This window comes from Strix uralensis, chromosome 1 (assembly GCF_047716275.1).
Source record: "Strix uralensis isolate ZFMK-TIS-50842 chromosome 1, bStrUra1, whole genome shotgun sequence".
Classification (NCBI taxonomy): Eukaryota; Metazoa; Chordata; class Aves; order Strigiformes; family Strigidae; genus Strix; species Strix uralensis.
Genome location: NC_133972.1, coordinates 39,368,118 through 39,384,975, shown reverse-complemented (window position 1 = coordinate 39,384,975; position 16,858 = coordinate 39,368,118). Strand labels below are relative to the sequence as shown.

Here is a 16,858-nt window from a genome sequence, read left to right as displayed (position 1 = left end):
AAGTGGACTATCCCAGGTCCCTATCTGCTGTTATTTGAGATCTGATATGCACATGCACGCACACAGTCACACACATCCCAAATATATATTCATGTATATTATATCAATGAAATGGAATCCTGAAAAAATATTTTCCCTCTTCTTACAGAAAACTAGAGTGAAAGGACAAATTGCAAATGCTTTTTAAAGAGTTTACAGGCTCCTTTAAAATGAGACTTTACTTTCTTTGAAGCACATTCCTTCTGGCACAAGTAATTATTACCTAAAATCTTGGAATTAAAGAGTGCATTTTAAGAAAGTTAATTCATTTATTTTCACCCATGTGGCATAGTTTCAAATACTTCCTTTTTACACAAGGCTCTGCTTAACACTGGGTACATCACTGGTATTAAATATTAACCATCATTGTCATGTCAGGATCATGCTTGATTTCTGCTATAGCTGTTTACAGAATCTGCTCTGCGGTACACACCCTTATGAAGTTAAAACCTCAAGAAGAGAAGACAGCACACGAAACGTCTTTTTTTCTCTGTTTTTTCCTGTTTACTCTCAGCCTTGCACACATAATATTCTTACACACCATAAATGCATAGAAGAGCCATGACTGACCTGCAGTTATCAAAAGTAAGTTCACAGTAAAATAATTGATGGTTTGAGGCCAATGGGGTATTGCTTCTGGGTGTTTCTTATATGTATGTGAGCCGTACTGGAGACAGAGAAGAGTGTGAATGGAAAAAGGAAGAACATACTTAAGGCAGCACAGAGAAAACATTGAGGTAGATAAAAAACAGGATCCAAAACATCGGCTGAGCAGAAGTTGGGCAATGCCTTGCAGGGAAATAACAGTTTAACTGTGAGAGGATAAGCTGGAACCAGAAGAAGGATTCTAGAAAGGGAATTTCAAAAGTGTACAATTGAAAGGTAGGATCATTTCATCAGCTTTGCTTTTGGCAGGGTAAAAATATGAGCCAGGAGAGGGCCAGGGCAGGAAAACAGGAATCAATTTCTACTAAGTGGTGTAAAAATCATTTGGAAAACAGTCTGAAAACATGTTGGAGAGAGAGAAGATTGATAAAAGCAACTTGCAAACTCTGGTGGCAAAATATGATCCATAGTTCTCACCCTGTTCAGAAGTTGGACAGAGTTGTTTGCCCTTGTAAAAAGATGCTTTGTGCTTACCCCCGGGTCTCTTTTGTGAGCACTTTTTTCTTACGTCTGTGCATTCTTGCCCTGGAAGGAAAGGAAATGCTGTCTGCTTTTATAAAGAAACCAGCCTTAACTGCATAAAGCTAGCTCTTAGGCTTTATGGAGAGCAGAGATACAGGAGACAATAAATGATGTGGCCGGGAGGGTGCAAAGGCTGATTATGGAGACTTTTTTGTGCTTGTTATGCAACACGCTACACATGTTCCCTGGACTTGCTTCACTTTCCAAACTTGAAGAAATAATCTTCCAGAGGTATTTAGGGAACACGTACCCCCCGTCAAATAACTTCTGAACTAGTAAGGCTCCGTGTAGGTTCATATGAACTCTTCAGATAAGAGCAGTACTTCTTGCATTTCTAGCTCAGTGTGTATTTCACTTCTGCCTTTTCTAATAAGAGTCTGCTGATAATGTTAACAAGGTCCTTTTAATAATTAGGCCAGAAATAACACGTAGCCAGACTCCACTATGTAGGTAGCGTCAAGCTTTCCACTTTACATAATCAAGTCAACCATATGTTTCAAGGTTAACATGGATGCAGCTTTTAGTTTGTCTGTGTGTGAATTAAGACTATCAATTAGTTGTGGAAACATGCTTGAAAAACACAAAGCAAGCCAGAGCCTCCATAAATAATATTTTTATAGTATCTACCCATATGTTGTGGAACTACAGGCATTTCTTAGCCACACACCATCGAGCTATAGGAATCAATGACAGAGTAGCAACCGACATGCCTGTGCTTAACTTTTTGAATGTTATAAAGTTAAATCTAAGAGAATTATGTAGACTAACCTAAGCTTCAACAGGGTTAGAGCACCAGGAACAGACTGGTAAAGCACTGAGTGACTTTTGCAGGAGGGAAGGAAAAGGCTTTCCCAAGAACTGTGAAGCATTGGGTCATTCTGTAAGTTACTTCAGCAAACATACTTCAAAATGGCTGGATGCATTTAGCCACTGTACTTGAAACGCACAATCTCTATCCAAAAAAAGTGTTTGTTTGGGTGTCATATCTGGCAAAGCTCTGGTGATATGTTTGCAAATACAAAAACATTTAAATCCCTGATATTTCTCATGCCAGCAGACTGCAAACTCGATTGACGCCTTCTCTGCATGCCTAAATTTCAGTTTGAAACCAGTGAAATAAAGATAGCTTTACAGGGTTCGAATACTGTTAGATTTCTGTACATACCCTCATATTAAAGCAGTAAAAAGGAAGCAAACTCATAAAGTTGTAGCAATGTGTCAAAGTGTAAAAAGCAAAGGAGTCAGAATGAGTGGAGAAAAAAAATTAAAATGCAAAGCTAAACCAAACCTACAGGAAAATTTGGCATCATATTTCTTTGCAATTTAAACCAATCAAAAATATTTGTGCTCTTGTCTCCAGCTTTTTCTCCTGTGCTTATTCACACTATTTTTTAAAAATTTATAATTGAAGTTGGTCTATTTACTACTTTTAATAATAATTTACTATTTCATAAAAATAAATAATACAGACAGAATAGTCACTCTTTTAATTGGCCCAATAATAGAATCTATTTGAAAGTCATGTGAATTAAAGTGGTAATGATACAGGAAAAATAATGCTGTGGATTCAAGATGCCTTATGGACATCTGCTAATGAAGCCTCCTATTCTTATCTGACTGTGCTCCACTGATCCATAACTGTTTCATCTTGCATTGTCTAACAGACTAGCGTTACCTAACAGTACTGTTCTATTTAGCCGATTACTGTGGTTCTTAAATTGCTGTAGGCTCGCATCTAATGGAAATGTGATTAAGGTAAAGGGTGGTAATTTTTGTTTTGCAATAAAGGAAAGGTTCATTCTGCAAGGATAAATGGAAACTGAAAGAATATACACGTATACACTCCTTCAGAAATGTACTTGTGTAAAAAAGAAAGAGAGGGAGTGACGGAGAGGGAGCCGGGAGACAGACCATTAGTATGCATTGTTCTAATGTCCTCAGGAACGCAAAGACTTAACACGCAGCTGCGGCTTGAGGTCATTGTGGTACTACCAAAACAAGAATATAGAAATGGAAAAAAAAAAAAGCTTAATACTATCAAATACAATACAATCAAATCAGTAATTCCAAAGTGCAAAGGACTTGCAATGTTCTCAGTTCTTCCTAAGCCCTATGTAAGGCGAGTATGACTTGCGGACTTTTACTAGGTTTCAAAGTCTAGTTCAGAAAATAACAATTTAAAAGTAGTGAACACGTCTTAGCCCTCACTAGACTGGTGTTTTCTTCTGGCAGAAAATACTATCTGGCATTCTAAGCACAAAGCTTTACAAGACATCTTTGAGCAGTCGACGTCGCTGTAGTTGCACGGGCTTCCATTCACACTGTTTTTACCAGCTCAGTGTAGCAAAGCCTCACAAAACATGCCATTGTATGATTTATCAACACATCTGACTTCAGTTCTTTTTCCTTCACTAAACCAACTGAATTTAGGAGACATCTAGTCACTGTTCCTACCATTCTTTTGACAATAACAAGCACATTTTAACAAGTAGGTTTCACTTGTCCACATATCCTATGAGGATGGGGCCTACAATGTTTTGGTATTCTGCACCAGCTGAAAGAAAATGAAAGGCTTGAAAAGCCTCTGAGACCCATGTGCCTGAGGAGCCCCACTCACCTTGCAGAACACCCCCTTCCAAGGAAGCCCATGTGCACAGTCAGGGTACATTGCATTCTTCTGGAATATGCCATTTTTTACTTGGCAGGTAGAAAACCCGATGGTTCATTCAACTCTCTTCAGAGCTGTATTGTCAGTCTACATATGTCCAACAGATTTTTTTAGTATCTATTTTTAGAAGGACCAAAGTGGGAAAGTTTTTTCCGCTTGGTAAATTCAAGTGACTAATGCCCCCAGTTCACCAAAATGTGTAAACATACACTTAACTTCAGGTGTTTTTGTATCAAAGTAACATGACTACTTCTGCTGTGAAGTTCTGGCTCCACTCAATAGTTAGTTTTGACTTCAGCAGACCCAAGATTTCATTCATCTCCCTACATACTGAATTAAATGCATACTGGCATCATCATAGGATCACAGCCTGAGAATCAAAATTCACAAGGGTGGCAGAGGCTACTGAAGTGCATCTAACACAGTTGATATATATATATATGAGGCAGCATTTGTTCGGGTTCACTTGCTAAAAATAAAAAATAGCTATTAGAGATCTGAGAGAATGCAGAAGGGAAGAAGGACTTTTAAAAGCCTGCAGTAATCTGTTTCAGTTTTAGTTTTTCATATCCTATTTGCTATAAAATAATGTTCAATCAACCAATTTTTCTCTAGTCCAAGAAGCAGCTTCATAAAAAAAAAAAAAAAAGAAAGAAAGAAAGAAAAAAGATTACTTGGCTTCCAGTTAGGGTTTCATAATCCACTGGATTTTATTGGTTTAGTAAAACTATGCTCTTCCATCATAAATGAAAGATTTGATTCATTCCTTTGAGACTTGTTTCTTCTGCTGTTTGGTCAATTATTTTGTTTCATTTGTTGAAAAGAAAGATAAAAGGAAACATAGGTTCAAGTACAAAATAACTTTTCTTTCAAATGACCATTAAGTTTTCATGTATGTTTCTTCTATTTATGTATTTTAAGGGCCCCTTTTCCCACTACTGCAAGGTTTATTCAGCACAGGTAATTTTCAAGACAAAGTTCAGACTGCTTTTTTTTTTGTGTTGAGCAAGAAGCTCCAGTGGTTTCAGACTACATAGTATTGAATGATCACATTCATCATTAAACAACAAAACATTCAGTAGCCAATTTCCAAACATGACTTCTGATTTCTCTTTTGATGTATAATCGCATGCCTATTTACACAACTTCCAGTCAAGTAACCTACCCCCAAAGCTATTTGTAAAATTCATAATTCCATATGGAAAATAAACTCAAGTTCTGAATAGGAGGTTACTGTCTTCTGTAGGTCCAAGATCTCAAAATGAAGGACATCCTCCCTAATCTAAAATGGGTATTACATCTTTAATATCACTGCTGTTAAGAAGTAGAATTTTGACAGTCTAAGTTGTCGATTCATAATGTTTAGTAGAAGACTTCAGAAGCAACTTTTCATGCATGACAGTGAACTGTCTACTACCATATCCTATGATATTAATGATTTTTTTTTCCACTTTGCATCACTCAGCAAATGCTAGGATACAGTGATGCATCTCTGCAGTAGTGATATTAGATATATATATATAAAATTATCAGAGATTGAATAACATCACTGTGATTTTAAATTTTTGTCTATTAAAATATTATTTTAAATGGATATCATTTAGGTAAACTTATCAAAGGACACAGATTTTGTAATATATATTAAGAAATAAGAAGGACAACAAACACTAGAAAACTAAGACTGATGGCAGCAGTGTTTTTTTCAAGCAAGCATTCCTTTGCTGTGTTTGCCGCTGGAAGCATGCAAGACGGCGTATCACAGAAAGCATAAGCACTAGCACGGCTAGCTGGTCTATCTCCTTCTCCAAAGCTAAGCTACATTCGTAGTAAGAATGCACGTCTTAAAATCTGGTACTACCAAAAATCAGTGGGAGTTTTGTCATCAATATCATCCAGGTGAAACTCCCCTTCACAGGTATGTTTAGAAACCATTTATTTTAATAACTTTTTTCAGTGATTCAAATACTTCAAATTTAATCATTCAAATACTACAAAACTAGACTGTGTGCATCCAAGACAATTACATCAGACTACTTTTTAATTCAGACTTTCATTAAATACAATAGAAAAGTAGCTATCTGGTCATTGGAGACCTCAGACGCTCACCCCAGAAGTCAAATGACTTCTTGCTGCGCACACCTATGCAGCCACACAAGCTCATGCAAGTAAAGGTGACGTGATTGCCCCGCTGAGGACTGGGAAGGCAGCTTTTTCTGTGGCTGCACACCATCTCGCTCCTACCCTGCCACCAGCAATACTTGAGAAATGGTGATGCAGATCTGCAAGTCTTTAAAGCCTACTGAAAAAAGAGCACGCGCGCGTGCACACACACGCACACAAAGCTTTTCATTAAATAAAAGCTTACGGTACTTTACAAATGGAAGGAAAGCACTGGTATTGCCATTGTATAGGTTGGGGAAACAGACATAAAAGGACAGGGCACAGGCTTGAGACAGATCGTAAGACTGAGTTCAGTGCTCAGCTGTGCACTGATGTAGCAAAGTAGCCTCAAGCACTGTTTATCAAACTTCTCTAACACCACACTATTTCAGTTAGAAACCTTATTAGCGACATATGTAAGGATTTATATTTAAAAAATATAACTTTCCTTTCACGTCCTTTCAAGTTACATTCTTAACCGTATTAGAACAAGGACACAGGATAACATAGCAAAAATAAGGATTGAACTCAACCCCACCACAACTGCATTTTATTGATGGATTTAAACTTTGCTTATTCTAGCAGATGAAACCAGATTTATTTCGCTTGCTTTCCAGAGGCTAGCAAAACTGCTTGGTAGAATACATTTTGCTACTGAAAGAGACATGCTACAGTGACCATTCATGCTGCCGTGTAACATTGTATTTGCTGAAAGCAGTAATCTGGTGGGCAATATCAGATTATTAGCAGACGGCAGCAAAGATAATGTTGTCACCCTCCCTTGAATTTCAAGACACAGAGCTCAGTCCTACTCTTGAGGACTTCAGAGATACAGCATATCGAGTCATCGCATCACTAAAGAATATTTCCAAATGGCAAACTATATGCAGATTAACAGGCTCAATTAAAAAGCACTTATGAAATAATTAGCATGTCTAAAAAGGGCAACAGTGACAAAAAAAAAAAAATCTGCAAGCTGATTACTTACTGTGCAAAATACTTAAGAAGTTATGCTAGATATATTAGGACAAATTTTATCCTAGGATATTAAAACCAATGAAATTAAAATTTGATTTATATATATATAATGCTTTATTGGCAATGCTCAAACAATCAGGCAATCCTAATATTTTATCAATAAATATCTGCAAGAATTATAAAGGATTCTTCTTTTTTCTACCATGCAACAGCAGTTTAAAAATCCTGAAAGGTAACTACAACCATGATTTTTTGAAAAGCTTTAGTGAAAATTTCTTCAGATATTGCCAGAACGTTTGGATCTTTAATCCCCATGTGTCCATATCTCCTTCTGCATTTCATTCTAGTACCACACTTCTTACTCTTCCAGACCCCTCAGTGACTTTGCTTTGAAGACTGGGATTCTTGATAGTACTTAATACCAAATAATAAAAGAATAACCTGCAATTACCTTTCCGTGCCAAAGATTTAAAACAGAGTAACAGAATTAAGCTCCAACGGCTTAAAAAACCTTGAGCACTTCAGTGGTTCCACTAGAGTCAATAGACCTTGCCACAAAAACATTTGTGCTCCAGTGAATGTCTGGATTGGGACCCCAATGTTTCTAAAAGGGTGGGTTGGGGAGGGAGGAAGTGTAAATCCTACTGAATGCTATATATAAACAGACAGAAATACATAATTAGAAGCCATACTTATTTCTGTCCCCAGAATTACTCTTTGGCTATGGGCAAAGAATTCTGAGAATGTATCAGCAAAATAGTGTTTAAAAAATTTACAGTCCTAGAAAAGTTCCTGATTATATTTCCTGAGAGTAAAAGTGAACACACTGTAAATTTTCATCTATTAAACAATCCAGCAAATAGCCCACTAGGTAGCCCAACATTTGCTAAGCAATCAGTCTTAAAAGTTTTCTCCAAGAACTATGATTATTATTCAGCTGATTTTGAACTTGTTTCATTTATGAAATCTACAGAGCTGGGTTTTTTTTGTTGGTGGTGTTTTTTTTAAATGGTAAGTGATGCTTTGATACTGGATACCAAACAAATTAACTCTTTCCAGAAAAACTAGGCTTTATTATGCATTTTTTCTTGCTTCCGTTTACAACCACGCTGAAAAGCACAGACATATTGATGAATCAGTTACACAGTTCTTTTTGACTACAAGTGTGCAGCTCATTTTTCTTGCTGATGTGTTTCAGAAACCAATAAGAAGTCCTCAAAACCCATGATTTCGCAGTATTTAGAATAATTTATCAAAATGACCTGCTTTTTAGAGACCATTTCAAACAAGTACATATGATTTATGATATTTAGATGTGTTTAAAATAAATTCCCTGGAGATGTAACTTTTTACTGCTTGCATGTTGAGAATAGGTAGGTTGTAAAAGATGTTAAAACACTGGAAAAAGAGTATTGTTTTCTTTTCATGTGATTTGTCAATGAACAAAACCCAGCAGAACAGCTATTGAAACACTGAATTCCTGAAATGGTTTTGCAGGTTTAACATCAGCGTTTCTATATGATACTATTGTAAATACAGTCAAAAAAATGTGAATAGTTGTTATTACCTGCTAGCCTGTCCTTGGAAATCTGCGCCATATAAAAACATTTTTCCATGTCAAACTTTAAAAAAAAAGAAAAAAAAAGTCTTCTCAGGCCTGGGGGCATGTGTTTAATTACCTTAGACTTTAACTGGAATCAAATTTACTTATAACATATATTTATCTACCTCAATTAAATGTTTGAATAGCTGTACTGCTTAGAAGAACTCCTTCAACAGTACTCAGATTCCCCCTGGTCTTTTCAGCATAGTACAGATATTTTTTTCGCCATAGAATTTTCGGCTTCCTTAGGGCTACCAGATTCACTTTCTTTTTGTATTTCTCAGTAAACCTACATTAGACTTTCTATATAGGCATTAATATGCTTTTCTCCTGACTGAAGTTTTAAGAAAACTTGGACCTAAATAAGCTAACTTAGACAATCACAGTAGTGATTTTGCATTTGATGTGTTCTGCATTGTCTGAGAATGAAAACCTACTCTATAAAAAGCAGAAGTAAAATGGCCTCAAAAGTCACAAGCAAGTAATAAGAAGAGGAGGCATTAGAAAAATCCAAAATATTCTATATAGAACAACTCGTAACACAAAGCAACAAAGCACTCCAATAATATGTTTTTTATACACTCAGCATGGTTTTCATCCGCACCTCATTAGCACACAGATAATTCTGACCATTAGTGCACTTTAAAATAAGTGATTTTATTTTTAACCTATCCTCAAATTTAGTATCGTCTTTTTACTCCTACATCCTTGACATACGCAGAGCTGAGTTACAAAGGCGAGGATGCAGATGCCATTATTCACTGCAAAACATTAACATCTAAAGATTTGGGTGCATCACTCCTCAACTCGCAGGCTAGTTTACTGACCCACTCCTGGGCCTAGGCAGGTTGAAATGGATGTTCTGAAGATAATGAGAGAGCGACTACAAAACCTGGAGACACTGACAGCTGTAGCATGCAGGGGTCGATGATTAAGTAAGCAGTATTTCCCAGTCCTTTACAACAAGAACTGTTGACAATGTCACCCTGTTCTGTAGCAGCCTATTCAATATCTTCAAAGGGAACTTCCCAAACTGCTTAAAACCTGGGTTAGGGCAAAAGAAAACTGTAAGTCAGACAGTTTATAAAACTACCACAAAAGCACATTTCACCTTGCTTTCTCAATCCCAAACAAAAGCATAACAGAACAGCGCAAAATATTTCCATCCTCCCATTCCCCTGCAATATGTGAACTGCAGAGAAAAAGAGCAAGCACAGGGACAAACACACAGTCCATCATCCAAAATATTTCTCATCCTCTGGATTTTTGCTTATAATTTTAAAAAATTACTCTCCCGCCATCATAACAAATAAGTAAAAAGGGGTATCTCTGCTGGTAAATTTTCAGAATATCTATATGGTTGAGCAACAGTTACTAGTTTGGGAGATAAATGATGAACAAGGAATGTTCACGTTTTACTTACTTTAAACTATCTATAAACTCAGCTTTATGAACCAACATTCCTGATCTTAAACATTCAGAAATAAAAGCAGCGTAGTGCAAGCAAGGTGTAGCCTAAGATTAATTCAGCTCTGAAATGCAGAACAGAATCAGTGCTCAAGAAAACACTGAACATTCTGTGGCTTTAAGTGATACGCTTAAGAAGAGGAAATGTATCTGTAAATAAGCAAGAGCATTAATAATTGTCTCCGAATGCTGGCACTGAAACTTAAACAGTCTCTCTTCACCTCTTAGGTATTTACTATTAGGATTTTATACAAATGCCTACTGAAGTAGTTCCAAGTGTGATGAATATGTCTCCAAAAAGTGGGGAAGGCAGGGATTAAATTCTTTCAAGTACGATAATTTGTTTTTAAAAACTGCTTAATGAGAAATAAAGGGGATGATTTTTAATCAAATGAGGCACAATTATGGATGACAAATACAGAAACACAGTGACTTAAAAACAGTTCTTGCTGCCATACATTAGAAGGCCATTAAATATCTAGCATCAGAGTTCAGGATTAATAAAGGGGTGGGGTTAAATATTTAGTCCAAAACTCAGGCTTTTCCTGAAGAAAATGCAAAGATACAGCAGCTACCCAGTCGTTGTCAAAAGATGCCTTTCTTTCAGTTTGAGAGATACACGATTGTGTGAACGGCCATAATATTTTTTTTTCTTTGGGAAAGGGAGGAGGAAATAGTTACCTGCCTTGATCTTCAGAAGGTCTTAGAAAGTGAGGTTCAGAGTACAGCGCAAGATAAGCGTGACCACGGCTAAAGGCTTGAACCCTTGTCCACTAAATCCAGTGGAAGACTCCAGTCACTTCAGGGTAAGGTTTGGGACATTCCCCACTGGTGGCTTTTGTTTTTGGTTTGCATTGCAAAATGAAATAAACAGAAAGCGATACAGATACTTCTCTGACAGTAAAAGGGACCGATTTCCTTTTTTTCCTTCAGCTTTAAATAGACTGACAAATACAATAAATCCTCACACCGACAGGCATCCATTTATTTCCCCACCAGTGATGGGGGCCCAAATTTTAGTATTGCTCATACACCTCACGAAATCAGAGCATTTCTTTTATCTGATAAAATGTAATGAAGACGCAACAATAGATTTCGCCACCAGTGTTCTAACTAAATACGGCTTTTAATCTTGGAAGAGTTTTCAGCCTGTATACCGTCTACGTAAGACAAAATTCAGTTAAACTCATTCTGAATTATTGTAAAACGTTTCTTAATGTAACGGACAATGAAGAAAATGATGGTATCCTTGAGGGTTATTTTTTAAAACAGTTTCTGTTGCTTACCACTTTACTAAGCTCACAACGTTTTGAATGAAAGAGGTCACAGTTTCAGTTGCGAACTTCATAAATATCTGGAAAAGCCTTTCACTTTCTCTTCCTCGATAACAAACAAATCGCTATGCCTGCTCTTGGGTTTTCAAACTGTTGAGCCCTCTCTTTTTCAAGTGCCTCCTGCCTGTCTCAGTATATTTTTGATGACCTTCTGGTTTATGTGTGCCCTAACGGAAGTGCCATCGGTTGCATTGCCTTCGCCGAGTGGCTTTTGTCAGAGTGGGACTTTGACAGGCTTTGCCGTTTTAAAAAGCAGAGATTATGTCAGTGTTTTGCACGCTCAGTGATGCCAAATCATTGCCCTGGAATGACTGCGGGTCTACATGTTTTTATGCTCGTGTTTAAGTAAGAATCGCAGTGATTTTAAAAGTCAGACAGCTCCTTCCTTCCCTCCGCCCCCGCCACCAGCAAACTGAAGCGATGCAGCTTTCTAAAACTCCCATTCACCCGTTTGCTTTACAGACTCCAAATTTTGCCCCTTCCACGCTGAGGATTTGGTGCAGGCGCACCCAGATCCTACGGGGCAGCGAGGCATCAGCTCCTCTCCCGAATTCCCACTTCCAAGCAGAGTTTCCAAGCGTTGTGCAATCGCCTGGGACACGCAGTCAGCTCCGCGGCGAAGGGGCGGAGGGGAAGGAGCGCGCTATATTCTGAATTTTGAAGCAGAGGTGGCGTATCGGGCAGGGGGGAGGGGGACGCGGGACCAGATGCTAAAATCCTCACCAAAACTACAAACGTTTCTCTCTTTGACTGTAGGAAAGTCTCCCCCCGCCGCCGCCACCACCACCACCTTGATTTCATGCTCTATCACGTGCTGGATTTTCCCTTTTTATTCCGCCCCAACACCCCCCCCCGCCCCCCCCCCCCCCCGGTAGCCCTGACAAAGCTGGCTGTAATGATGGGGATCCCGAGAGCGCGTCTGAGGGAAGAAACGACCCGGCAGCCCGACGGCAGCCGGCGGCAGCCGGCGGCGAGGGCACCGCGGCGGCCGGGGCCGGGCCGGGCCGGAGCCAGCCGAGCCCAGCCGAGCCCAGCCCAGCCGAGCCCAGCCCGGCCGCAGCGGGGGACCCGGGGCCCGGCAGCGCAGCTCCCCCCGGCACCCTCCGCCCGGGGGTCCCGCCCCGCAGGGGGAAGCGTGAGCCGTTACCTGAGCTGTCGCTTTTCCTTTTGCCGGACCTCTTCTCTGTTTCCACCGGGGACAGAGCCTGCCTGCCATAGTCCCCTGGCGCGCACGCTGCCCCCGTGGGGGTGTTAGTGCCCAGGCTGGAAGAGTTTGAACACAGGACGGGGGGGCTGCTGCCCAGCTCCGGGGGTCCTCCTGAGTCGGGCTGAAGGCAGAGGCTGTGCCTGGCCGCGGCGGGAGGAGACGACATCTGAGGAATGTGCCAGTTCGTCTGCAAAGCCTGGTGCTGCTGTTGCTGGTGGTGGTGGTGGTGGTGATGGTGATGGTGGTGGTGCCCCCTATGATGCTGGCTGGCAAACATGCCCTCCTCATTGGGGTATCCCGCTATTATGCAAGAGGAAGAAGAAGAAGACAGATCAGGGTAGGACATGTGGTCAGATCTTCCATGCAGGGCAAGAGAAGACTGGGAGAAAGGGTGCAAGCTCTGCGCGGTGGCATGGGGGCTGCGCAGGCAGCCAAAGAGTGTGTGATCCATGGCATGCAAGTCTCAGGTTCCAGGCAGGAGAGTTTAGGAAAGATCCAACTTCACCACCCTTTGTCAACTTTCACTGTAAACAGATCGGGGTTGGGATTTTTTTTTTCCAAAACGGCAACGACAGACTTTGCAGCAGGCAGCTGAGCTCAGATAATCCAGGTCTTTAGCCCTAGTGGCCAGTCTCCGCTGCATAAACACTCGGACCTAGATGAGCCTTTCTCAGAGCTGCTCAGATGTCAAGAAGTGGGAGAGGTTGAAGCCAATAGAAGGTGGTCCCAGAGAACTGCTCGGAGGGGGAAACGGCTCCGAGAGGTTATAAATACAGTAGTGTGTAATGTGAGCTGGGGGCTGGCTTAGCAACACAGCACTGACCACATGCGAACTCCCTCCAAAACGCCAGCGCCGTCCCCGCGCCCAGCCGCTCCGTCAGCGGGCGGCAGCGCTGCGCGCCCGCGCCCCGGGCGCCCGCGGTAGCGGCGGGGGGGGGCCCGGCTCCGCGGGGGCTAAGTCCGCCTCTCCCTGCCCCCGGGCGGGCCGCGCGGAGCACGCCCCCCCCCCCCCCGCCCCCGCGGCGCCCGGCGGGGCTGCCCCAGGGCCGGCGAGCCCTCCGCTCCCCCCCGCCGCCGTCCCGGGCGGGGCGGGGGAGGGGGGGTGGGGGGGCGAGGCGCCCCCCCCCCCGCAGGGCCATCACCGCCCCGTCGGGGCTGACGGGGCCGCTCGGGGTGCCCCCGCCCCCCGGGGGAGCGGGCAGGGGAGCGCAGTAGAGACGTGAAGAAAAATGCCGGGGGTTTACTCGGGGGTGGGCAGGCGGGGGCGCCCCCCGCCCCTCTCTCCCGAGGGTGGGGGGGGGGACGGCGCTTGGCAGCGGCTCACCTGCGCGCCCAGGTGGGAGGGAGCAGCGACCCGCTGCCGCACCGCGCTCCAGGGCGCGGGGGACGGGGGCGGCTGGTCCCGGCCCGCGCGGAGCGTTCCCCCGCCGACCGCCCCCCCCACTCTCCCCCCGCCCAACTAGCCCCCCGGCTCCCGGGAGGAGCCGCAGCGCGGCCCCGGCGCTCCCAGGTTGGGGGGTGGCTGCACCAAAGCACCGCCGCTCGCTGGGCGACCAAGTCTGCCGGAGAAAGACCACTTGCCCTTCTTGCCCCCTGCCCCTTCATAACAAGAACTCGCACAATTTTTATTCCCCGCACCTTCATTTTCTTCGTTGCGGTCTGTAGCGGCTCAAGAGGGACGACCCAGAGAGTCTGGGCTTGCCTTTTTTTTTTCTTTTTTTTTAACATGCGTGTAGTGGAATTAACAGTAGCCATGAAGGCGGCTGTTAACTGGTTTAAAATAGGATAACGCGTTTATTGATCACTGACCAAAGAGGTGTCCACTGCGGAAACGTTTTGTTTCTTAGCCCTTCCTCCTCGCTCTACCTTCCTCTCCCAAATTAAAATTTAAAAAAAAAAAAAAAAAAAAGGAAAACCATTGCGCTCCTGGAATTTAAGTCTAAATTCTTGGGTCCATGTGCGAAAGATAAATTGAATTTCAATTGCTATTGGAAAAAATCAGGAATTGTATGAGATTTGCAAGAGCTAGTTTCTTAAACGGAAATTGAGTCCTATTTTGTGGGAAATTAGTTTTGCAGACTTTCTAAAAAAAAAAAAATCTAAAACTTTTGTTCAGCAGCTGCTCCACTTTTCCCTGCAGTTTCAGACTGAGCTGGAACCTGCAGCAGTCTTTCGACGGTAAGATTTTCCCCCCTTTTCTGACATCTAATGCTTTTTAAAAATTGTCTTTAGATTTAACTGTAACAACGCGGTCTTTAAAAAGAGAGTGGCGTCCAAAGCAGAAGTTGCTGCCTCTGTGCACTGTTCAAAACTTGATATTTCTTCAGAATAAAGGAAATATACAGTTACAACACTGATGAAATATTTTGTGCTTTTCATTGTGTTTATCGTTTCAATATGTGCTCTAATATTAAAAGAGAGGAGTACAAAGAAAACTCAATGGCCGAACCCCTCTTGGGTTTGCTAACTCGCCGGGCTGCCAGCACAGGGCTGGCGGTGTCCCTCACAAACCGGCACTGCCACCCCAACTGCCAGCGCCTTACCGGCGCGGCGCGGCGGCCCCGGCCCGGCGGCTGCGGGGGGGCGGCGGGGACGGGCGCGGGCGGCCCCAGGTGGGAGCGCCGAGGGGCGTCCCCCCCCCCCGCCACCCCCCCGCGGCCGCTCCGCGCCGCTCCGCGCCGCACCGCGGCTCTCCAACCTGCTGCTGTCGGCCCGCCCGCCCCGGCCGCGGGGGCGAGACGCCGTCGGGGGGCCGGGGCCGGGCCGGGCCGGGGGGGCAGGAACGGCGGGACCCCTCCTGCAAGGGCCGCCGCCGCTGGAGCCCTGACACCGCCACAGCTGCGGAGGGGCCGGGGAAGTCCCAAACCCAAGCCAGTGTAAAAATGCCCTTTTTTTTTTTCTTTTTTTTTTTTTTTTTTTTTTTTTTATTCTAGGGGATGGCCGCACAGGATTTCTCGCACAGGATAAAAAAAGCGAAATAAGTGAAGCACAATGAAGAAAGTGAGATGGTGCGAGGGGGAGGGAGAAAGATTAGGTTTCCAAGAGAAATAAGAGACGGAGCCAAATAGCACTTTTTAGGGAGAGGTAGGAGAGGTTCCAAAAGGTGAAGAAGGAAAAAAAAGAACGCAATAGCAAAGTTATAATGGCACGGCAAAGGGTTTGCCATTAGCTTCGTAATCAAATCTGAATATTCGGCACTGTGCTTCCTTGGGCTCCTGAGTCCCCTATTAAGGACACAAATCCTACATCAACTCTTCTTACCACTTCTTTAATAAGAGCTTTTAAGCATGCGAGAACTGGAAATACAGATCTCTGTAGAGCTTTGTGCTTTCATTTTAAACTATAGAAGGAGAATGCAAATATAGGCAACTAATGTTAAGGCAAATAAACAACTTCAAACGCTTACTGAAACGATTCAGAAAGTTTCTGTGCAGGATTATCAAATAACTATGGCTATATGATACCATCCTTTGTAAAAATTTATAGCTTTTCAGTTAAAGAAAGCTTCAGTGCAAAGCTTCTCAGTGAAATAATTACTGAAGTGTAAGCAGTTATTACCTCTCAATATTAATGATTGAATTCTTGTTCATATTGTATCTTTTCAGAATGTGTGTTTGACCTACATGTGGTACAAAAGCATAACTTAAATCAATGCCAGCAAGTTTGCCCAAAGCTTATAATATCAAGTGAAAAAATAGAATGTTTTAAATATATGAAAACAGTAAACCGTTTAACTTACAAAAACATCTGGAGCCAACACAGTTTGGAACATCATTTATATTTTCATGTATGGGCTAATATTTGCATTCGCTTTGTGTTTTTTGGGTTTGGTGGTGGGGTTTTTTTTTTAACTTACGATTTATGGGGAAAGAGATCATATAAAATTGACCTGAATGAACCAGTGTACAATTCCTCCTCTTCAGGACTTTTGTAGCTTTGCTCACTTTTTTTACGTTGGAGGCTGAAAGAACCATCTTCCTGAGTATTTGTCAGAATGTAAGTAGGATTCTTGAACAGTTCTTTCTAGTGTGCGGTTTGCATATTTGCAATATGCATCTTACAGTAAAATCAGACAGATAGTCATACTTGGGGACCACCGTTTGAGTGGTATAAATAGACATAACTTTGTTGAAGTCAGCAAAAAGATGGCAATTTACGCCATTTAAGAATATTCTCCTTACTGTCAAAGAGAAAGCTTACAAATATTAATTCAG

At 42.3% G+C, this 16,858-nt stretch overlaps 1 protein-coding gene across 1 annotated transcript in view; it reads right to left on the bottom strand.

Moving 5' to 3' along the window:
- The window catches only part of MEOX2 (mesenchyme homeobox 2), a 54,319-nt gene extending 40,923 nt beyond the window's left edge, over nucleotides 1–13,396 (bottom strand). Inside the window, exon 1 of the mRNA XM_074892172.1 lies at nucleotides 12,585–13,396. Within this exon, the coding sequence (XP_074748273.1) occupies nucleotides 12,585–13,095 (511 nt within the window). The 5' untranslated portion in view covers nucleotides 13,096–13,396. The remainder of the gene's footprint in view (nucleotides 1–12,584) is intronic.
- Nucleotides 13,397–16,858: the final 3,462 nt, after the last annotated feature.